General features: G+C 35.2%; 2 protein-coding genes across 6 annotated transcripts in view; one reads left to right on the forward strand and one right to left on the reverse strand.

Annotated features, from left to right (window-relative positions):
• Nucleotides 1-6716: 6716 nt before the first annotated feature.
• Nucleotides 6717-9320, reverse strand: LOC128206734 (39S ribosomal protein L53, mitochondrial-like). The gene is made up of 3 exons (XM_052909397.1): nucleotides 9167-9320; nucleotides 7360-7469; nucleotides 6717-6991 (listed from the first exon to the last, which is right to left on the reverse strand). The coding sequence occupies exons 1-3, from the start codon at nucleotides 9295-9297 to the stop codon at nucleotides 6837-6839; spliced, it is 396 nt and encodes a 131-aa protein (XP_052765357.1). The 5' UTR covers nucleotides 9298-9320; the 3' UTR covers nucleotides 6717-6836.
• A 4276-nt stretch (nucleotides 9321-13596) lies between these two features.
• Nucleotides 13597-22203, forward strand: part of LOC128206502 (dual specificity protein kinase CLK2-like) — a 43466-nt gene continuing 34859 nt past the window's right edge. For 4 of the 5 annotated variants that reach the window (XM_052909016.1, XM_052909017.1, XM_052909013.1 and 1 more), the window contains exons 1-3: nucleotides 13597-13693; nucleotides 17947-18059; nucleotides 19094-19240. In XM_052909016.1, coding sequence (XP_052764976.1) covers nucleotides 13601-13693; nucleotides 17947-18059; nucleotides 19094-19240 — 353 coding nt within the window. In that variant the 5' untranslated portion in view covers nucleotides 13597-13600. The remainder of the gene's footprint in view (nucleotides 13694-17946; nucleotides 18060-19093; nucleotides 19241-22203) is intronic. The other variant, XM_052909018.1, reaches the window with a different exon arrangement.

Raw genomic sequence — 22203 nt, forward strand, 5'->3', positions numbered from 1 at the left:
TACCTCTGTAATTAGCAGGATCCGATTTATCCCCCTTCTTGAATATTGGGACAATAGCTCCCTTAGACCAAGATTTAGGGTAAACACAATTGTCATATATATAATTAAAGATAGTGCATAAATATGGTGAAATAAAATCATTCGCATCTATGAAAAAGTCCGCTACATTATTATCGTAGTCACATGATTTGTAACGGGACATCAGTTTTATAGTTTTACTAATCTCCTCAATGGTAATAGCGCAGTCGAGTTGATCAATATTCAGAGTATCGTTTCTGACGTAATCGTGATCATCCCTATTAAATTGCCCTTCAGTACAATTTGATACTTTAGAAAAATGTTTTAAAAAGTCATCAGCATTTACCGAATTATTGCTGCTTGAGGTACTTCTGCTGATTTTTTTAATATATTTCCAAAATTTGCGTGGAGAAGATGTACTCATTTTAGACAACTTTGATTTTTCCTGGCTATAAAACAATCCTTTAGATTTTCTCTTAGCTGCAGCAAAATTACGTCGTGCAGTAAGAAAAGCAATCTTATTTATATCACTGTTATTTAGAGACAATAATCGCTTGGCTTTTAAAAATAAATCCTTGCTCTTTTTACAATTTTCATCAAACCAAGGACATTTGTATCGCGATTTTGAAGCCTTTGTAACATATGTTTTACCAAAGCATTTAAACGATATATCGTAAACAGTATTTGAAAATGTTTCCATACATTCATCAAGAGACATATTACCAGACAACAAATCAGTATTTATTTCATTAAATAACTCGGAATTTTTATGTAAATTCTCATAAAATATGACCCTTTGTTCTGTATTCCAAACTACTTTATTTTTGTGCACAGAACTATTATCAATCAACGTATTATGAATATTTATACTAAACGTAATCGGGCAATGATCCGATAACTCGGACAGGTCTAAAACATGCATATTAGTAACCGAGTTATAACAGTCATGATTACAAATTAGATAGTCAACCGTGCTGGCAACAGGGTTATTTCTATAAACACCATGGTACGTATATTTTCCCTCTTCTAATCGCCCATTTAAAATGCATAAATTGTTCTCTTTACAAAGAGTTAATAATTTTAAACCAATGGCATTACACAGTTTATCGGAGTTTTTACGTACAGGTAAACTATTTACTAATGTATCTAATTCTGGCATGTTGACATAACGGTCCAGGTGTATCTCTGGGATATAGTCCAGCTGATCACCAGACCGAGAATTTAGGTCACCAGTCAAGTAAACATTCCCACGGTCACTGTATTTACGAATGTCAGAGGACAATTGTTCAAAAAAGTCAAACTGAAATAAAATAGAGTTCGGATTTCTGTAAACTTTGGAATCATGCGGAGGTATATAGCAGACACAATAATAGGAATCTTATAAAGAGTTAGTTAATTCCTTTTTTAACTTAAACCATATATATCCTTTATCATTATTCTCAATCAAGTGTATATATGGTCTGAGTAGCACTTTTTAAAATACACAATAATGCCCCTGCTTGAACGTTTAGCTTTGCTATTAATGATTGGGCGCGGACAATTGAAATATTCATATCCCTCAATGTTAATATTGGATGTTTTACTACTCCATGATTCAGTTAAAAACAGAATATCAAAATCAGATACAAAGTTTAAAAAAACAGGGTCATCAAGTTTAGAGCGAATACCCTGGACATTCCATACGAGAAAGGTTAACTGTTTCCAATCACAATCCTAGTTATAACCAGAAGTGTTCACAGTGTTTATGGTATAGATCTTGTTATTAATGTAAAGTTTATCATACGACAGGTATGCTGTCTTGCCGTCCTTTTGGCATTGATCATGGCGGGAATAAGCTGCTTCCGACGCTCCTGGATGACTGGCGGAAACTGCTCACTACACCGGATTCTGTTTGTGTCCTGGGATCCATGGCCATCAGTCGTCGGTGGCTCGGCATGTTCCCGGAATTTGTGCTTGATTAGCAACTTGTCTGGAAAATGATTAAACATTGCTACGATCGGGCGTTCTTTGAAGGCTCATATCTTCCAATGCGATGTACCCGCTCGAATTTGATTGAGTCCTTGGGATTTTCAATTTTAAGAACATCCCGGAAATGGTTATAAAGAATTTTTGAACAATCCTCGTTTTTCCGATCATCAGGTGAACTTTTCTCAGGAAAACCGAAAAATAACAAATTGTTCCGCATTGAACGGGACTTCCTCCTGTACCGAGTTAACTTTTGCCAGGTCCTTTTCAAGTCTAGCAATTTTATCTCGTTCGGCCTTTAGGGTGTTATCAATGGCAGATTGCTTTTTGGCTATATCGTCATTAACACTTGATTCAAATGCACGTGTCGCTTCCAGCTCGATTAATCGTTTATTGACATCGTGGGAAGCTGTTTCAAGAGACACGACACGGCGGTCCATTCCAGAAAGTTTGGATGAAACATCCGACAGCTGCTTCTCAATGACATCAAGTCTCACAAGACGTTTATCCATTGAATTTAGTTTGTCTAGGATTTGTTGCTGAAACGCGTCATGTGGTTGCAATACTTATAAACTATAAGATAAGAATATTCATTCATTAAAAGAAAAACAACTATCACACTGTGTGGGAAGGGACACCGGATATGGCTCAAAAAGTGATAAGTAAACAGACAATTATGCCGTTGTTTTAATTTACCAGAGGTAAGATCTTGCTGTGTTAACGCATATCTATCGTATCCACAAATGAAGCGAGTGTTTGAAATAATAGCTGAATGCTAAATTTGGCCTATGGTATACTTTAAAGTGCTTACGATTTAGCAGACCTCGTAAAAGGTTTCTTCAAATCTAAGATGATCACCTCAAAACTTACTGAATTTCGACAAGTATTGTTATTTTTAGGAAATACATCGAATAAATAAAAAATCTGAATCGAAGGATTTCACAAGAATAAGCTCAACTATTTTTATTGTAAGAAATGGCAATGTAACTGTTAAAGATATGCCCTTAGAAGTGTTCACAGTACTGTACTGGGGATAGTCGTATTTTGTACTGGGGATAGTTTCAAAGTTGAGAAATGTGTGTCCTGGTGATAACATGTAAAATGGGACAAAAATTTATAGTAGCACTGTTAATATATACTATACATGTATATGTTTATTTCGAACTTTCAAATAATCTGCAAAAAGTGAGAGTAAAATTTGATAAGAAATTATTGAGCTTTAGTTAACAATGAGTTTGATCCGGGCTCTCCTAAATGAACGTATATATGCAAGCTGCGTAAATATCAGGGTTGGTCACAATACATTCTTTCTCACTGAAGTGAACGAGCAGAGACCATTATTTTGTTTTAAGTAACACCAACATCGACCCAAGCTTAGAACAAAGCTTTACGTGTTCAAAATTTGATCACAATATCCCTACTGGTGACTTTCTGTTTGCAAAAACGTACCTACTTGATTTACAAAGCAATATTATATATATGAATAGCAAACACCACATTAATTATACGGCCATATGTTTTGTGTTTCTCAATAAATCAGATTACCGGCGTATTTCAAATATTTAGATATTGATGCTTGTGAAAAAACACATCATGGTTGACTAATATGTATGAATGAAACAGTTTTAAGTGCATACAGATACAAAGAACAACAACATGCTTTTGCTCTCATCCCTCGATATGGACAACAACAAACAATTTCCTTCGAGCTCGCGTATAGATAAATAGCCGTAATCATTATCACAGTCCGTTTTTCTAAATACATAGTTACTATCCTCAGTCCACTTAATAGCTATCCCCTGTGCAGTTATTTATTTGCTTTATTTATCCCCAGTACACTTCCAGGGCATCAAAAGGTATGAATTTCTCGGTAACAACAAAAGATATCATATTGATATTTTACACGCAACTTTCGGCGAGAATTGGGCTATTATACAAAAGAGGAGACACATTTCCATCATAGTCGTATATTGCACAGTATCAAGTAATTCAAAACTCTTCGATTTTGTTAAATATATCACCATAAAATACAAAACAAGAGGCACATCAGTGCCTGTGCTCCACTGGCCAAAAGGTTCAAGCAAAGACCACCTAACGAACATTTTCGTCAAGTTTCATAGAAATACAATCATCAATTTTTGAGGAGAAGTTATTTAAAAAAAATTTTTACTTTAATAGCTCTGGCTGCCATGTTGTGCAGTGGACCGAAATGATTTGGGCAATTTGAGTAAAGGAGCACCAAACATTTCTGTCAAGTTTTATCGAAAAAAGGTCATCGGTTTCGACGACAAGTCGTATAAAGTTTTTTTTATTTTTTAGCTCTGGCAGCCATGGTGTGCAGTGGACTGGTACCATTTAACAAATTTTGGTTAATGACCACCCAAGGAACATTTCTGTCAAGTTTCATCAAAATCTGATCATCGGTTTCTGAGGAGAAGTCGTTTAAAAGGTTTTTCTATTTTTACCTCTGGGGGCCATCTTGTGCAGTGGACCGAAACCATTGAAGCAAATTTGATAAAGGACCATCCAAGGAACATTTCTATTAAGTTTCATCAAAATCTGATCATCGGTTTCTGAGATGTTCTTTAAAGGTTTTTCTATTTTTTTGCCCTGGCAGCCATGTTGTGCAGCGGACCGGAACCATTTGAGCAATTTTGGTTAAGGACCACCCAAGGAACAATTCTGTCAAGTTTCATCAAAATCTGCCAATCCGTTTCAGAGGAGATGTCGTTTAAAGATTTTGCTATTTTTAGCTGTGGCGGCCATATTGTGCAATGGACCAGAACCATTTAAGCAATTTTAATAAAGGACCACCCAAGGAACATTACTGTCAAGTTTCATCAAAATCTGCCGAACCGTTTCAGAGGAGATGTCGTTTAAAGATTTTGCTATTTTTAGCTCTGGCGGCCATATTGTGCAATGGACCGGAACCATTTGAGCAATTTTGGTAAAGGACCACCAAAGGAACATTCCTGTGAAGTTTTGTCAAAATCCGCTTATCAGTTTCAGAGGAGATGTCGTTTAAAGTAAAAGTTTACGCACGCACGCACGCACGCACGCACTCACGACGGACAATCTGTGACGACATAAGCTCCATGGCCTTCGGCCAGTGGAGCTAAAAATGATAGAAAACTGTCCATGTGTCAAAACCAAACGCTTATTCACTTTTTGAGCTAAATCCGGTGTCCGTTCCCACACAGTGTATCAAGTCTGCCAAATAAATCCATGTTGCATTATGTTGAGTACCTGAACGTTTCTCTCACATGCGCTGCCTATTTGATTTTATTGTAGCCATTCCCTTTTTGAATGTAAACATGAATTCAATTTTACCAATTTTAGGCCCTTATCTTTTCTAACGTAGTGTTAGTCTAAGCTCTGCCTGTTCCCTTTGGTCATTTAGGGCATCAATGTTCAGCCGCGTGCAAATTCCTTCCTTGATTCGAGTAAGGTTGATCAACAGTTTTGCCAACAGCTTTGTTTTGATCCAAACTTTCTCAAAAGCGAATTCCATGCGGATCATCCTCTCAATCACCTTTTCCTCGTAGTCATTTTTTTAGCACGATCGTGTCAATCTAATATTCGCGATGACCAATAATACTACTGAATAATTTCAGTCATTTTGCGATATGTTCCTACTATTTGTTGATGTGATATGTGTTTATGTTGATCTTTGTATTTTAAAATGGATGCATGGTCAAATTTAGGCTGCTAGGTTTGTCCTGAAGTTATGCAAAGTATGGAAAATAGAAAACTTTAAATTAAATGAATGCCCGGTCTTTAATTTATTCTAAATAATCAATGGAAATAAAATTATGTGGGTTAATATGACAGCAATGGAAATATATTATATCAATATAAGCAACCATTTCATTCCTGGTCCCTTTGTTGCGATTTGAATCAACTCGGCAGAGAACCACTACATAGTACATAAGTATGTTATATATGACTGTATGCCTTTTTTCAAAGAAAACTGTTTGAAGTGTTTGAGGTGTTTGCAACAGGTGTTTTACTTTTCTAAATAACGATTCCAAGGGTGCACACATGACCCCAGAGGCTTGATCTGAACAACTGTGGTAGAGGGTCTTTCTTACTGGTACCTTAGTAGCGCTTTGCCTCCTAGCTTAGTTTAGCACGATTCCATCCAAGGGGCATAATTTGAACAAACTTGACCAAAGACCTCACGCGGACGCTACAAACTAAACACCCAAGCTATGCGCATACTTTCTTTTTTTTCAAAAAAAGAGCTTATTTTCATTTTTTATGTTGTCTGAAAATCAATCTAAAACCTATTACCCTTGGGACAGGCCCAGCCCTTACCAAGGGGTATGACCTAAACATATTTGATGAAGGATTTCCAGTTGATACTTAACACCAATTCGACCAAATATCTTAAGAAACTCAATGCAATCCAGTTCCCCACAAGTCTGAAGATGATTCGAGAGTGTATGCTTTTCAACTCTCAATGTAAATTCTGACTTCCAAAACCAAGGTTAAACCAATCTTCAGATGCGCCTAGTAGATTGGAAAAGAATCCGTAATATTCTATTAGTTCTAGTAGACATGTTGATCATTGCATAAGAACTGGTTGAACAAATTCGAAAGATGTCAAATGTAATGAAGCTTGAGGCCAAGTTTCATGACTCTTACCCCTATTATGACTGACTATGTGCCATCACAATAGCTCACAATGGTCACCATGAGCATTTTGGTAAAAAGGCAAAAACAAACAATAATTAATCTGATACTGGAACACATCGTTCTTTTTATTTAAAACATTATTAAATGTGGAACACTTTGGTTCAATATGACAATATTCAAAGATAAACACCAGAAAATATTTAAAAAAATAGATTCTATTTCTTTCTCTTCTGTTTTCCTGCCATCTTGGTAAGCGCTATATCTGCTTCACCAAGGGAAGTGTCCTTTGCCTTACAAAACACATCCAATCTTGATACAACATCGTACGGTTTTAAATGTTCAGTTTTGAATATGATCTTGTGTCCATCATCTGAAAATGTAAGAATTTAACTTAAAACCTTTTTCAAATCACAAATACATCAAGGTTAAATACATAAAGGTGTTTTAACTTTTCCATTAGTATTGTTTTGCTGTTTTTTAAAAACATTAAGGTGATTAAACTTTTTCGTTTGTATTGTTTTGTTGTTTCTTATCTGAAACACTTTTCAAAGTTTATCAATGTTATTGGTAGAATGTCTTTTTCATTGGTGTATAATTGACTTGATGCATGGTATGTTTCACTGAAATAGGCTTAAACTCATGTTATGACCCTTGGTGGCAATCCCCACTAATAAGCTATCGTAACTGACAGATCAGACAAAATACAATTTAACCATTAAAAATAAAATAAATTCTTACTGAAATCTACATCTATATGGGGATGGCTGCGGTCGGACCTCACATCTATTTTATACCTAGGAGCGCCCTCTCGTTTTACTCTCTTAGATGTGAGAATTTGCAGGCAGTCCCTGAAAAAAGATATATTTTTGAACTTGTAACACTGAATATACAAAAATAGTTAAATACATATCCCAGTCTTGGTGGATGGACTAGTGCCCAATAAAGATTGTTTGCAATGCTTTCCTTTTTCAGTGCAATTTTAACACTATAAGAGAATCCAGAAATGTTTGTATATATAACATTATTTTATTGATAATATTGATCAATTTATATATATATATGAAATACAATTTATACATAAGAAATATAATTTACATAACCAGTTTATGTGTAGAAAAAAACATGACTGTAGTAAAATTGCTAAAAAATCCAAGTACTCAATTATATTCAAATATTCAAATCAGTAAACATTCTTGAACTGAATTTAGGAATTTAGGGCTTTGTTTTTTTGTCTGTTATGTTTTTTTGGTTTTTTTATAACATGTCTATCATTTTAGACTAAAATGACACATGCAGTATTTTTTAAAGTTTTATTGAATAAATGGTATCATAAAACCCTGAAATTCATTTAAGTTTTATTTTATACGAAATATAAATTGTTGAAGTAATTTTATGAGCTGCTTGGTACATAAGGCACACGCAGGGTATGTATTCAAGAGTTTTTCTCTGCAAATATTTTATCATCATGCATCATTCAAGGTTCCCGCTGGCCATCGCCATTGTCGCCATTTGGGATAAAATCACAAAAGTGGCAACAACTTATGGAGACAACAATTTTTTTTTAAATATTTTCTTAAAATGACATAAGCAGTGCCCATGCAGCCTGCATGATAATCGATTTTGTCACTGTCAAAAATCAAGCGCATCAGCTGCTGGTGCGACAACAAATCCGATAACTATGGCAAGCAGTCACGGCCCAGTCAACACCTCGCTAATTATTGCGGAATTTTATTTGCTTTTACAGATTAATAATGAAATCCTTTAACTAGAATGTCTCTTATTAGCAAACAATTTTAACATTTAGCTCAAGGGCTTTGCTGTTGCGTTATTAACGTGATAGTTTTTAAAACGCAAATCATAGAATTTCAGGTTGCTGGAAAGACACTTGATATGCAAATTTTGTAATGATGATTAGATGCTAAAAATTGATTTGCTTTTGGTTTTGTCGCAATTTGTAAATGCTATAAAAAGTGTCAAAAAGATTAACAGAAGTCATTGGGTATGCTTACAAATAAACATTGTCCATATATTTTGTCAATAGAATAACCCTTTGCTAATATATTTTGCTTCATGTACAACAATATTATGTTATGTTCTGTAAGACAATGCAATAATTAAATGCAATTTAAGGCTCTTAAAATGCTTAAACCCCATGAGCTTCAGGGGGCTACGCCTCCTCTGACCCCCAAAAGGGTCAGCGCTGCTCTGAACCGGTAAGGTGGGCTTTTTCCCGCTGCCTTAACCCCCCCCCCCCCCCCCGCCAAAAAGTGGCGACAACTTTTTAGAACCCAGGGGGAACCCTGATCATTCTATTCTACGAGTGAACTAGCACTGTTGTATCTTATGTAAACAAAAAGTCAACATGATTCTTAAAATAGCAGCTCAACTTCCATTTACAGAACTTAGGACTAGAATAAATGTGATGTCAAATATTGACAACTGTTTTATCACACTGAATTGAAATAGTACCTTTTGACCTCCAATGGATAAGTTTTGAGAAACAAGTCGCGAAAACATATTACATTTAGCAATAATTCATGTATACCTTATTGATTTGGTATTACTCTCAAATGGGTCGAACGAAAAAGTTAAGGTTTTTACAGGTTTTAAATGAAAATCTTTTAAAACCATAGAAAGTTTAGCAATATCTGATAAATGTTTTGGTTTGAAAACCATTTTGACAATGCCAATGGCATAGACCTTTACCAATAATTCAATCAAGCATACCAATGCTTGATTGAATTATTGGTAAAGGTCTAAAAGGAGAAATATGCTGTAGCATTACTACATGTGCCAGTAACTATTGTCATAATAATACAACAAAAATACCAAAATAATGACATTTCTTCAAACTAGTTAAATCGTCATTGGTTTTATTGTTCGATTAAAAATATTCATAATTCTCTAACAATCAAGCGTAGAATATAACGGAAAGAAATGAAAAACGCGTAATCTCGTATGCGATGATCTCCCCTGAAAAGCACCCCCAAGGGATATGCGCAATAAACGGGAGTGGGCCGAAGAGTTGACGTAAAAGGTGCGCGACCCATTTACCATATACCCTCAAAATAGGCTAAAACATGTCAACAGGAGTTTTGTGTCCTACCTCGAGACGAAATTAATCATTTTGGTATTAGTAGGAAATGTTTTTGTTTGTTTATTTGAGTTTATCAAGGTCTGCCCGCGCCCATTGGCTGCATTATGGCTTGACCCCGCCGTGACGCAATCACGACTTGAATTGTGTTTAAATGCCATAAGTGACATGAGATAGAAGTGACAGCAATTCGCAGTCAAATCCAGGCATTGGAAGACTTGAAGAAACAGAGTGAGATACAAGAAATCCGGGTGCGATACCCTAGCTCTTTGCGAAGAGACCTTTTGGTTCTTTAACGTGCTCGGTGTAAAGCACCGATACACGGGATACAACTTTCCTGGGTTGAACCAGTACTGAGTACACCACTTTCCCAAGCACTACCCTTTAAATGCCAAGCGCCAGGCAAGGGAGCTACTTGTACCAGCTTTTAACGTCTTTCGGTATGACGCGGCCTGGCATCGAACCCACGACCTCCCGCTCCGTAAGGGGTTCGATTCCAGGCTGCGTAGTAGGAAATGATGCATTTTGATGTAATTTATAACATTTATGTTCACATGGACATTTGAGGGCGGGATTAGCCTTAGCTGTTATATCCTGAATCTGTTAGTGATCCAGGCAGTATTATGGACGTCTACAGACTACGATTGCACACTTATTTTTTTAATTTTAAGCGCAATTATAATCCATTCGTCATATTTTAAAACGTATTTTTTCTTTTCGGTAAATAGTTTTCGGCGTATACTAAACTCCGAAAAAAAAAACATGTGACTAGATTTCTTATACCATTGATAATCACTGTATCAGAGATACGCGATTCTAACGGTTCAGTTATTTCTGGCGACCACATGTTATTTTGATATCATTTGAAAGGGTTTCGAAGAAAAAAATACAACAACATAAAACAGATAAAAATATTACAAGCACGCTTTTTTGGTCTTCAGAGATTGCAAAATGATATCCGTTGAAATAAAAAAAAAAAATAAGTAAACTGGAATTAATAATATATCAATGGTGTAAGTTCGGTCATTATTTTTTACATATTAATAATCATCAAGCAATATCCTTTCAAATGATACGAAAATTACATGAGGTCACCTGGCATCCAAATTTAACATAATCGATGAATTAAAGTGACACTCTTATTTTAAATTCAAAATCAATGAAAGCACATGTGGGTAATTCTATATTTTAAGAGATTTTCGTGTCGCATAAAATTTTCTTCTAAAATGATACGGCGTTTTTTTACATTTGTTTTACTATTTTTCTGACCTTCTGTATAATTTGAGCCATTATAAAATACAATCAGTCTATATGTACGTATAAAAAACATAAATTTTGAGTGATAAACCTTTAACAAGTTACTAAATAATGCATTTATGGAAATACTTATTACTGATAACAAGATTGTAACAATGTATTTAATAGCTGTAAACGCTTTTTTTTTAAATGATTGGTGAATGCTAAAAGATTTACTGTGATCTACTATATCGTCTCATAAGGTAGAAATACTGTGTTTTCTGCTCATTTCTTTCAACTCAACTAGTTAGCCTTCATAACAACCATTGTTTCGACCTTTATTAATCCTTTCTGATATATTAAAACAATCCCACTAATCGTGGAAAATCTTATTTGGGAGTAATAATGCATCTTTAACTTACTTAACTTCATGGCACAATTTAACATAACCCTTAATGGTTCAATAAAATATTAATTTCATGTGTACCTCGGATGCCTTGAAGGGACTCATTCATGGTTTGTAAAATGCACATTTTACGGTTTTTTATTTACATGAATTACGAAATAAAGTGTGGCTGATCATTAGGAGTATTAAAACTTCAACAAATCTTGATATGTACTGAAATATCGTCTTTGAAATGCGTTTCTAACGCGATTGAACAAAAGTATGTAGCGTTGTTGGTTGATTAACATTATGACGAGATGCTATCAATGCTTTAATAAAGGTTTAAATATCCATTAGCTTAGTCCCTGTGGGCGAATGGATAAGGTATCGGTTTTCTATATTTTGTACCGGTATGGGTTTGCTCCTCATTACAACAAGGTTTGTTTGTTTTATATCATTGAATTGTAGTTTTTCCTGTCATTACAGTGTTTTCAGATGCGCATAACCGGGAAAATATTGTTTGTGTCAAAACATAAGGGCACAGAGCTCATGTCCAAGAGCAATCGTAACAACTCGGTCATCTCCGGCAAGCTTCGGGATAGACTTTTGGATAATGGTCGATGTGATCCGATTGGTCCAAGAAGTCTAAGTGTAAAAAAAACGTACTAGTGCAACCTTACTGGACTTCGTAGCGAAACATTTTATTTCTTGGTTTTAACTTTAGAACCAGGTAACCTTGACCAAGGGGTTTCTGAAAAGAGGCAATCATCCATAATTTGATATCGTTAAGAAACCTTTGCACATGACTCAAGATGCTTGCTTGCACGTATAATGAAATTTGCTGACAACGTCCCTTAACATATGGATATTATTCTCATATCGACAATGTTCCAGTGACTTTTTCGTAGATAAACCAATTTGTTTAAACTGAAAACCTGTATATATTGACAAAGAAAGTTGGAAGGAGTTTATGATGTTTAAGGCGTTTCACGGTATAAGAAATTATACAACGGTGCGTAGTGCCACTAAGACCTGGTCAGTATATTTTTAACACGCTCGTGTTATTGCAATATATGTATATAATTATATGCGAGATGTACCAAATGAATTCAGCACAGTATATAATTTGAATACAAGCAGCACTGCCAACTGAACACAATATTAGAAGTAAGCATACATTTTTGTGAAATCTGATCGAAAGAAAAAAGGTTCAGGTTATAAGCTGGTTTTTACTGGGCAGTTATTTTTAGGTTGGTCGGTCCAATTAAACCAGAAGCATAAATATTATATGCCAAACTATCCGATGATATGTTTTTTCCCGAAAACCCACAATTCTGAACTGAACTCCATTTTTAAACATGTTTCAAGTCTCTAGACACGACAGCCCCCACTGGTGTCACAAAACATTGTGTAAATGGTCCAAGGAATATATCGCATTGCATGTTGACATATATATTTTATCTGCCCATTCTGTCCTGTGTAATGTGGCAAAGCGAAGTTGTATACTTTGAATCTGCTAAGGCGAACTATGTACGTCGGACTTTGAGTTATTGCATTGTACTTTTTAAGATGTTGTCTCCGGCTTGATCCATCCGTTTGCAGGTAATGTATGTAATGTCTGCTTCCCGTCGATTAATTCTTGAAATTACTCTATCAGCTTATGAATATGTTACTTTTTGTTAGTTATACTTAATTCTTTACTGTTGAGATTGATGCTGGAGATGCATATATACGAGTTAAAACATCCAGTGAACTCGTGTTTCAGTTACCGTTCCAAAGAGGTAATCCTATCATTTGTCGATAAAGCTACTATGATGCGTGCAGGTCTGTTTGTGAAGTGTGCACGTTTGTGTCTCCCGTCCGGGCCCTTTCTAGCCCCAATGAGTTAACTCGTGTTATAATGGAACTTTTTAACATTTAGACATTCATTATGTTTTCTTTAGTAGAGTCGCCAAAACAAAACTCGTAAAAGACTCTGAGGCGGCTGTTTATATGGGCTAGGCCCTTTCCATATTTCTCCATTAAATCAAGGTTTATATTAATGTTGATGTTTTGACCAAAGGGCTGTAGTTTCAACTCATATGGATTGTAATAGTGTCTGCAGAAGAAAACATCATGATTATAATGCTTAAAACAGAAGAAGTGCAGGCTTGATCGAATTAAAAACTTGGCAGTTTCGTTATTTAGTAATACCATACGACAACGTTAAAAACATTTCGCTAAATTAGAGCATTGTCAACCAATCAGAAATTAGGTCATGTCTTATGGATTCAATCAATACGTTCGTCGCGCAGTGTAAAGATAAACTGAGTTTTGACTTTCTTTGGGGGAAAACGAACAAAAACAGACATATGAAGGTAATTATAGCGTCCATTTGCATAGCTTTAAGCCACTAGGTTATATCTCCCGTAAATTATCGCCCTTGTGACTAACAATTTCTATGATCTTACTTAGTAATGTCATTCTTTTCCACATGATTTTCAGTTAAACAGACTGTAGAAAAAAACAAACATAATTATTATTGTTAAAAGTGAGGACCTTAAAACAGCCAGTCTTTTTCAGTCATATTTTCTCTCGGTAGTATTGTTATAAGTTTACTTACTACAAATCAGGTTGCAGTATAAACTCCGGCCTGTAGGACGAATGAACCTGAATTTCTACTCGTCTTGAACAAAAAATATTTAAATAACTCGTCCTACATTTTCAACAAATTTTCCAACAAAATCAGGTAACTCTGATCACACATTGGCTAATTTTGCAGCCACTCAATTTTACTACAAATGTAATGTTCATGGAATAATGTAGTCCGGAGCCCGGAAAATAATCATTTCTGTTTAAGTAAATTTTATAGAGTATTTGATTTTCGCTTTATCGCTATGACTTCTTTATGATGATTTCAAGTATTTAATACTAATGTTATGGTTTTAGTATTAAATGTGTAAATTTAGCTAGTAAATGATTAATTAATATGAACTAAGTTGTATTCTTAATAGTTTTCTACTTTTTCGTAAGTTTGATAAACTTGACACCCCTACTCTGTAACGTTAGTTATATATAATGGTTTCGCCCATCGTGTTTGTTAAAATGGACCATTCCATTCTGGTCACGTGATGTTAGGGTATATAAGAAGCGAAAGGCATAGAAATAGTTAGTTCGTGTCTCGACGCCGATGTGAGAAGATCAAGTTAATATATAGTGAAGCTTTGAAGTAACTTTTTATACTGTTTAGGGCGGGTTCTGAACTATTGGAGGCTAGGAGAATTAAAGTGAAGCATTGCACTACAGCTTCTAGTTTCTAGGTTCGGACATCCGTGGGGTTTCTTTTTGGCCTCTTAGTAAGCCTGGATCATTGCGATACAGACGGAACAGGGTCAATGGTTTGATTCCCCGTAAAAGCTATACATTTAGGACTGTGGGTTTCGCTGATATATTGTGATTGGTTTATAAGCGTTTTGTATGCTGGTCCTGTTTGAAGTTATATCATAGTTGTTGTAGTGTTTCTGTTTGTTCGTTCTTGCTTTTGGGATAATTGAACGTTGATTCTTGAACCATACCAATTATTTCTAATCATGCGGTTTTGTAAGCAATCATTGTCAATCACGTGTATATAATATTAACTTCATTCTTAATTTTTGGGACAATGCAGTCTGAGAATAGGTTTATAGTTTAATTTAAGGTAGTTTGTCAGAGCTAGTTTGGGAAGAAACGTTACACAAATGTCAATCTTTTTTGATCAGCTTTTTTAATAAGGGCCTTTTACTGGTCTCGGCCACCTTCTGCTGCTTGATCATTTATGCACCAGTTAATTGTAACCATGGCCCCCCAAGGTCCATCGGTATACCAAGCATAGCCTCGGAAGTGGGCCGTGTTTTTACCTTCCAGGTGGCCCCGCAGTGCAGGGGTGAATGCCTTGGTTTTGTCTTGGTGCAAAAAATAGCGGGGAATGGGCCTTACCTCAGTCTGTCATTATCACATTGCAGGACACGAGGTCCTGCAATACAGTCTACATTGCAGGACCGGACCAGTTTTTGCAGGACCAAACATTTTATGTACATTTTTGTGAAAGTCAGGGCTTTCAACAGGGTCTAAACCCAATGATCAATGACTCTTAAAATCTGATTTTTAAGAGTCAAAATCAGATTTTCAAGTGTCATTGTCCGTGTTTTTCTAAATACATGGTCTTACTTCTTAATTATAGTTTTCATCTGTCGTATGATGGCATTGCAAGGTACATGATTATCTATTAAAAACTAATACATATATACATTTTTTAAACTGATATAGACATGGTTTAAAAAACTAATACAAAATATATTTAAGCATTGTTGTTTTTTTAAACCATCGTACTAAGTGAAAAAGCAGAAGGTATCCGTTAATTTACATAATGGGCGGAGTTATCACGTCATTGAGTTTGAGTGCTGCTAATTAACATGGAAACCCATTAGATTCCAGATTGATAATCAGTTGTCATTGCAGGCGTTAATTGCTCTTGACTTTAATTGATAAAAAGACATTTAGATCATGTCTTGCAAATGATTAATATTACAAATTTATGAAGCTTCATTTTCGCGTCATTTACGATTTTGAATGCGTCAAAACCCGGGGAGCTCGGGTCGATAAACGCCTTGATAAAGTAAACATAGGTTAGTTAATAAAATTAACAAGATACACGTTTGACACATATATATATAAATCATTTTGCCCCAAAAATTATTGCCGGACAAGCGGGCCTACAAAATAGCTGTGATTGTCGGACCTCGCCATTTATTATCGGGGGGAGCTGAGGTCCAACGGACTTTCGTACAGACTGTTACCTAGGTTCCTTGGGGTGCGGGGGCATTTGGAGGGGATTTTATTAGAAGTTTGTCTGGGCGGAGATTATATCCGGGCTTAGCTGGACCGAAAGCCAAAGTCCCAGCTATTCCCCGGACTTGGGATTGGGGGGCGTGGTTACAATTGATTGGTGCATTATGATGAAGTCAAGAACAAGAATTCCTATAATCCGCTTATAATTAATTATCTATTATTAGGGACATTTAAGTAATAAATTTAATTGTGATTAAATTATTCAACAAATAATCAAAAATCATTTGTTTTCTTTGATACCCTGAAAGTGATCTACAACATACAATCTATTGACCAGTCTCGGTGGCCTCCCCAAGGCACAAGCTTTGGAGGGGTTGAGTGCAGGAGGTGGGTGACCCTCGTTCAGCATGTTGTTGTTTTTACATTTCCACTACTAGCACAATTTTTTTGGTGCACTCTAAGAGGTGCATTCTTGAATAACATCAAGGAGACAAAATCACTATTATTGTGAAAATTTTCACATAGGAAAATACCAGTACCCTAGTAGTTTGATCTAAGCGCAATACGATTTGCACTAAAATGGTCTCTGTGTTCCACGCTGTGCATTTGACAAATAAAATAAACTAAATACTTTCCGGTTTTGATTTGACTGTTTACATCTGGTATTTTATTTTTAAGGCTTATCACAATCATTTTGGTTAGGAAATGAATAGAAATAATATTTGAATCTGGAGAATCTCACTCACCTGGACAGAATGTGATTGAATTTCTTCTCACCCACACCTCTACATTCACTCACAAATGCAAGCAGGCAAGTGGATATGAGGCCTGAAACTTGAGCTAGCTTGTCAGTCGGAAATGGTGTTAAAGTAGATGATGTTATTGTCATTTGTTTTTCAAGAAATAATGGTTTTATGTCTTAATTGAAACAGTGTCAAGTATATTAGGGAAAAAAAAGAAAAAGATACTTACGCTTTTGGAAAGCAGCCTTAACAGACTATGTTGACCTATATTTGCCACTGGGAAAATCTCATGCATGTATATACCTCATCAGTCAGTAACAACAACATGATGAAAGTGTCAAAAGAGGCCCTTCCTTTTGAAAATAGAAACAAAGAAATGTTCAAAACAAATTGTTCAAATATCGGTAAACAAGTTCATATATATATAAGCTTTGAGCTCTAGGGTTTACTATTTAAAAGCAAATCATACACAGAGTAATAGGACTTACCGGTAAAATATTAAAAGCACAATTTTTAACTTTAATTTTGAAAGATCAATATGTTACCAAGTTTACCAGATCATACTTAATTAAAGAGTGAGTAAAAAAAATCATTTTGTAAATATTCTATTGAATAGTATGTGTATTAGTAACCTTATTCATTATAGTCAAATAATTGTCACCAAAATTAAGTGTCCTAAGCTTTAACCAATAATACTTATTACTGAAATAAAAGAAGCAGCCTCTATTTAAGGGCACAAGCATGACCCTGTTTGAATACTAATATTTATTAAATAGTAAAAACAGAGTCCCCCCCCCCCCCCCCCCCCCTACCCCCACCAGATCTCTTTATAGGGCAGAAATATGCATCATAATCATGGAAAGGAACAAGAATCAGTGATAGTATTGTAGTACTAGGCATGCTTCAAGTTGTTATATTATAATATATTACTGTGCAGTTTTTAAAAAACAGACTTGAACGAAAAGTGTCAGGATTGAGGTTTAAAGATTTAAATACTCTGATAAATATGTACATTTAGGTTATATATATCTCTCTCTCTATATATATATTTGTCATTTTAGATGCCAAGGTCTCGGTATGATCGCTCTCGGTCACGATCAGAGAGCAGTGAGATGGAAATCAGACGGAAAAAGAGGAAATATGAGGAAGATTGCTGGGATAAAAGACACTCAAGGTACTTTTTTAGTAACACTAGCCATCCTTAGACTTTATCAAATGAGCTACTTATTAATTAGTTTTTTTTAAAACTTTAAACTAAAAATTGATAAAAACCTGTCTGTGTTGAACTTGTGTAATATGACTTGACCTAATTTTCAATAAAAACTTGATAGCAAACATATAACAAACACATTCTACTAAAAAGGCTGTATCTCTGTCTTCATGAAACTCTGTTTACCCTACCGACCTGACCTGACTAAATTTGTAAAGGTCTAAAAGACAATCCTAGCTTGATGGCGAAAATGTCGAGGTGAAATTTTCTATCAAGTTCAAAAGTAAAATACATTAACGCTTTTTTAAGAATCTTTTTATAATAAGTGGTATCGTAGCTAGTTGGCCATCTCTGGCTATTAATTATGAACTGTCATCGGCAATTAAATCCTTCGAATTATGGGGTATATAGCCAGAACATGCTAGGAATACTGGTTGCTAGTCAACACCTTTCTACCTTTTCTGATGTGACAGTTTAAATTTCACTGTGTAGTGCATGAGAGCAGTCCTGGCTGAACACTTTCTTAATTTATAGCTTAAGTTAAACATGGAAATTTTAAGCTATCTCAAGTCAAAGTATGTCAAGTAATACACTTACACATGAAACCACATCTGGTAAATTCCCATAATATGCGTACATCACTTATGAACAATAGAAAATACAATTTTCTAAAATATACAAAAATTGGACTAACAGCAGATCTGACAGAGTTTTCATATTAATCAAATCAAATGTCTCTCTAGTGTCTGACTTGGGATTTTGCAATGTTTTCTGATGAGTGTTTGCTGTAGGGGAGTGGGGCCAGTACCTTTTCAAAGGAAAATGATCTGGAAAAAGATGAAAATGAAATAAACAATTAGATTTCTATGATTTTATTTTTTAACTCGATAAGTCGCAAAAGCATGCAAGTAAGACGTTATTTAGTGGTAGAAAAGTTTGATGATGGCTCATAAGGTGTCATAGCAGGTAAGACTTGGATGTTGTGCCTTGTGTTTCAGCCGTGAGCGCCGAAAACTTCGTCGTAGAGATCGTTCCTATGAACGCTATGACTACAGATCACGATCATGCAGTAATGATTCAAGAAAGCACAGATCACGTCATAACAGACACGGGTCCAGATCTAGATCCAGATCTCGTAGCTACAGGTAAACTTTGGTCAGCTACAGTTTCCATGTTGCCCAGAAAGTTGGTATTATACCATGAATCAAGGTTCGAGACTAAAATGAGACTGAGTCATATAGTTCGAAACTCCTAAATTAAGTCCAAAGTACCAAGTTAAACTTCTGTTTTCTCTTTGAAATTGAATTGAAACATAAAACTTCTCGATTTCTCGGACTCCTAGCATTTGTTAAGGGGTGGTTTGGCGCGCTGTAAAAACAGTGTTTAACACTATGAATCGTGTGAAATGCCACACTCTGGGTTAACATGCAGCATCGTCAGTTTATACAAAAGTTGCTACTTCTAGTTTTGTCTCTTGTAGTTTACAGATAATTTTAAAAGTAACTAATTTAATGTTGTCAGGCAAGTTTGGAAGTTGTTCCCCTCCCTGCTGAAGATTTGGCAGGCTGAGGTTTTATAACATCCTATAGAAAGCAATGGATTCTTCACCCAGTGTGGTCATGTTCTGGTTATGAACAATATTCAACTGCTTTGGTTTTGCGTATTCAAACATTTAACATTGTGAATTCAAGTTTTTATGTTAAATATTCGGGGTACAAGAAAAAGATGGGACCGGGTACAGAATGAAAATAGAGATTTTTTCTTTTTGTGAAAAGCTTGTGTATTTATTAGGGATGCAAACGAATGGCAAAACTGATATTCGAATATTTGTTCTTTCGTTCGAATATTTCAATATTCGATTACCAAAATTCATATTTTGAAGGTGTAGTTAACTACTATAATAATTCGCCAAACAAATAGCCGGGCATTTTTACCCTACTTTTTCGTAGCCAATACGGGCGGCGGATTACGATTTCCCCAAATGAGCCTTTTGCGTTTTTTTCATTTTCAGGAAGAAAAAAGGAATACATCATGAACAAACAACAAAATTATATTATTTTAATTCCGTAGCCTTTACATATCTAAACAATGTAAAATTAGTTGGATTTCTTGTCAAATAGCATTTTGCACCAATGGAGGGCCTTTCCATAGGACAAGCAGCCTCGTTCTGAGAATGACCTCTAAATTAACTTAATATAACTATGGAAAACCCAAACAAAATCGGGAACTAGTATTAAAAAAACAAACAAAAAAAACAAATGTAGATTTGACTCATCTATTGTACAACAATAGCGGAAATGTATCCTAAAACGTGATATTATACATTTACATTTCAAAGCACGAAGATTGTAACAAAACATGGAAGACATTTTTAAATAAAGCACATACATGTCACAACATTATTGTAGCGCATGACATTAATATCATGACGGAGATTTGAACAATGTTACACAACTTAATTTGTTGCCAAGTTAACACATTGGTGTTAAAGTTGATTCCTAGGCAGTTATTGTAAAATTGGGGGGACTCTTTATAGTACCCGACAATATGTCCCTAAATGACATATGACCAAGTTTAGCGTATTGTCATCACATTCACACCTCTGGCATTAGGGGTCAATCGTTGTTAAAACAAGACAACGGACACTATAAACAAAAACAGTGTTGTAGACATAAGGTTTTTTATTCTCTTTTTTTGCACTATTCGAATACCGTTTTTGACATTAGAATACCAAATTCGTTTGCATCCCTAGTATTTATCCAGCGGCTTGGGGGGGGGGGGGTCACAGGTGTCAAGCCCCTTTTAAGTGTGAAGCATTTTTAGAGCCTGAGATAGCATTCAAAAATATCTGTACACATTGTTTAGCGATTAAAGAATAAAAGTATAAGTGCCCATGAATTTTGGGGCCATTTTTTTGTGAGAAAATAAATAAATTTGGAGGATTGTAGATTCGGCCAATTTTCGACCAATTTCAGTAAAAAAACAAAAAAAAACTGTTTGTGTATTGGAAATAATGGGAGGCAATAGACTTTAAGCTGTTGTAGAGATATCACATGGTTAAACCATAAAGTTCACCATTTTAATTAATTAGAACTGGGATAAATCAGATACATTCAGGTACATTCGTCTTATTCAGAAATTTTAAAGATTTGGAAAGTTGACATTTAATAATCTATCTTCCTTTATACAGCATGTACGGTAAAGTCTCGGTCATACTTTTTTCATGTTTTATGTGACATGTATTGATAGGTGAAGAAAATAGTAGAAATGATAGTAAAGTTCATAAGAAGAGGATAGTCATGGCTGTTATTGGTCCAGAAAGGAAGATCGGAAGTATATTACTCCCTAAAAGAATGCCAAAACTTCCAAATTTGAGTCCTTGCAAGTACAAAAACTATTTAAAAGGAAACTTCCAAAAGTGAATGCTTGGAAGTTTGGAAGTTATTGTTACAAATTAGTTATTATTATTTAATGTTTGAAGTATCTGGTTGGACAATAGAGGCATAAACTTCCATATTTCAGGGAAAAACTCCCAATATTGATGTCAAGGAAATTCATACTTACAATTTTAAATTCTTAATGGAAGTCCTGTAAAGCCCCATAAGGGGCCTAAAGCGTCCCCAAAACCCATCACCCAAATGGTTTCAGCCTTTCAGTTACCAGGCCATCACATTCCTGATGATAGTAAATGATGGTTAATAGACATGTGAGTCAGCTATGTGTTCATTTCCTCAACATCAGCCTCTCTGGTTATGGTGATCACAGTCGTCCCCTGACAGCCGTGTCAAATCATTCAAAGCTTCTTCTAGCTGGATCCTTATATATAAATAGTCCCTGTTGGAATGTGTTGGGGTTTACAAGGAACAAACACAACAATAACAACACACTCAATGGCTGAACTTTTTTGTAGTTCAGAACTTGTTTAATACAATTTTCATCATTTGAGTGGAGATTGCGCTTGTTTTTGTTTTTGTTTTTTTTAATGGCTTAAATTTGGGGGGGAAAAGGAATATCCTCTTATCCTATTGGGGAGAGGTTGAATTTTAGTCTCTTCTGAAGAAAATGAAAAACCCTTTCAGATGGAAAATACATTCAGCTTGTCGTCCAT

Source organism: Mya arenaria, chromosome 10, assembly GCF_026914265.1.
Source record: "Mya arenaria isolate MELC-2E11 chromosome 10, ASM2691426v1".
Taxonomy (NCBI): domain Eukaryota; kingdom Metazoa; phylum Mollusca; class Bivalvia; order Myida; family Myidae; genus Mya; species Mya arenaria.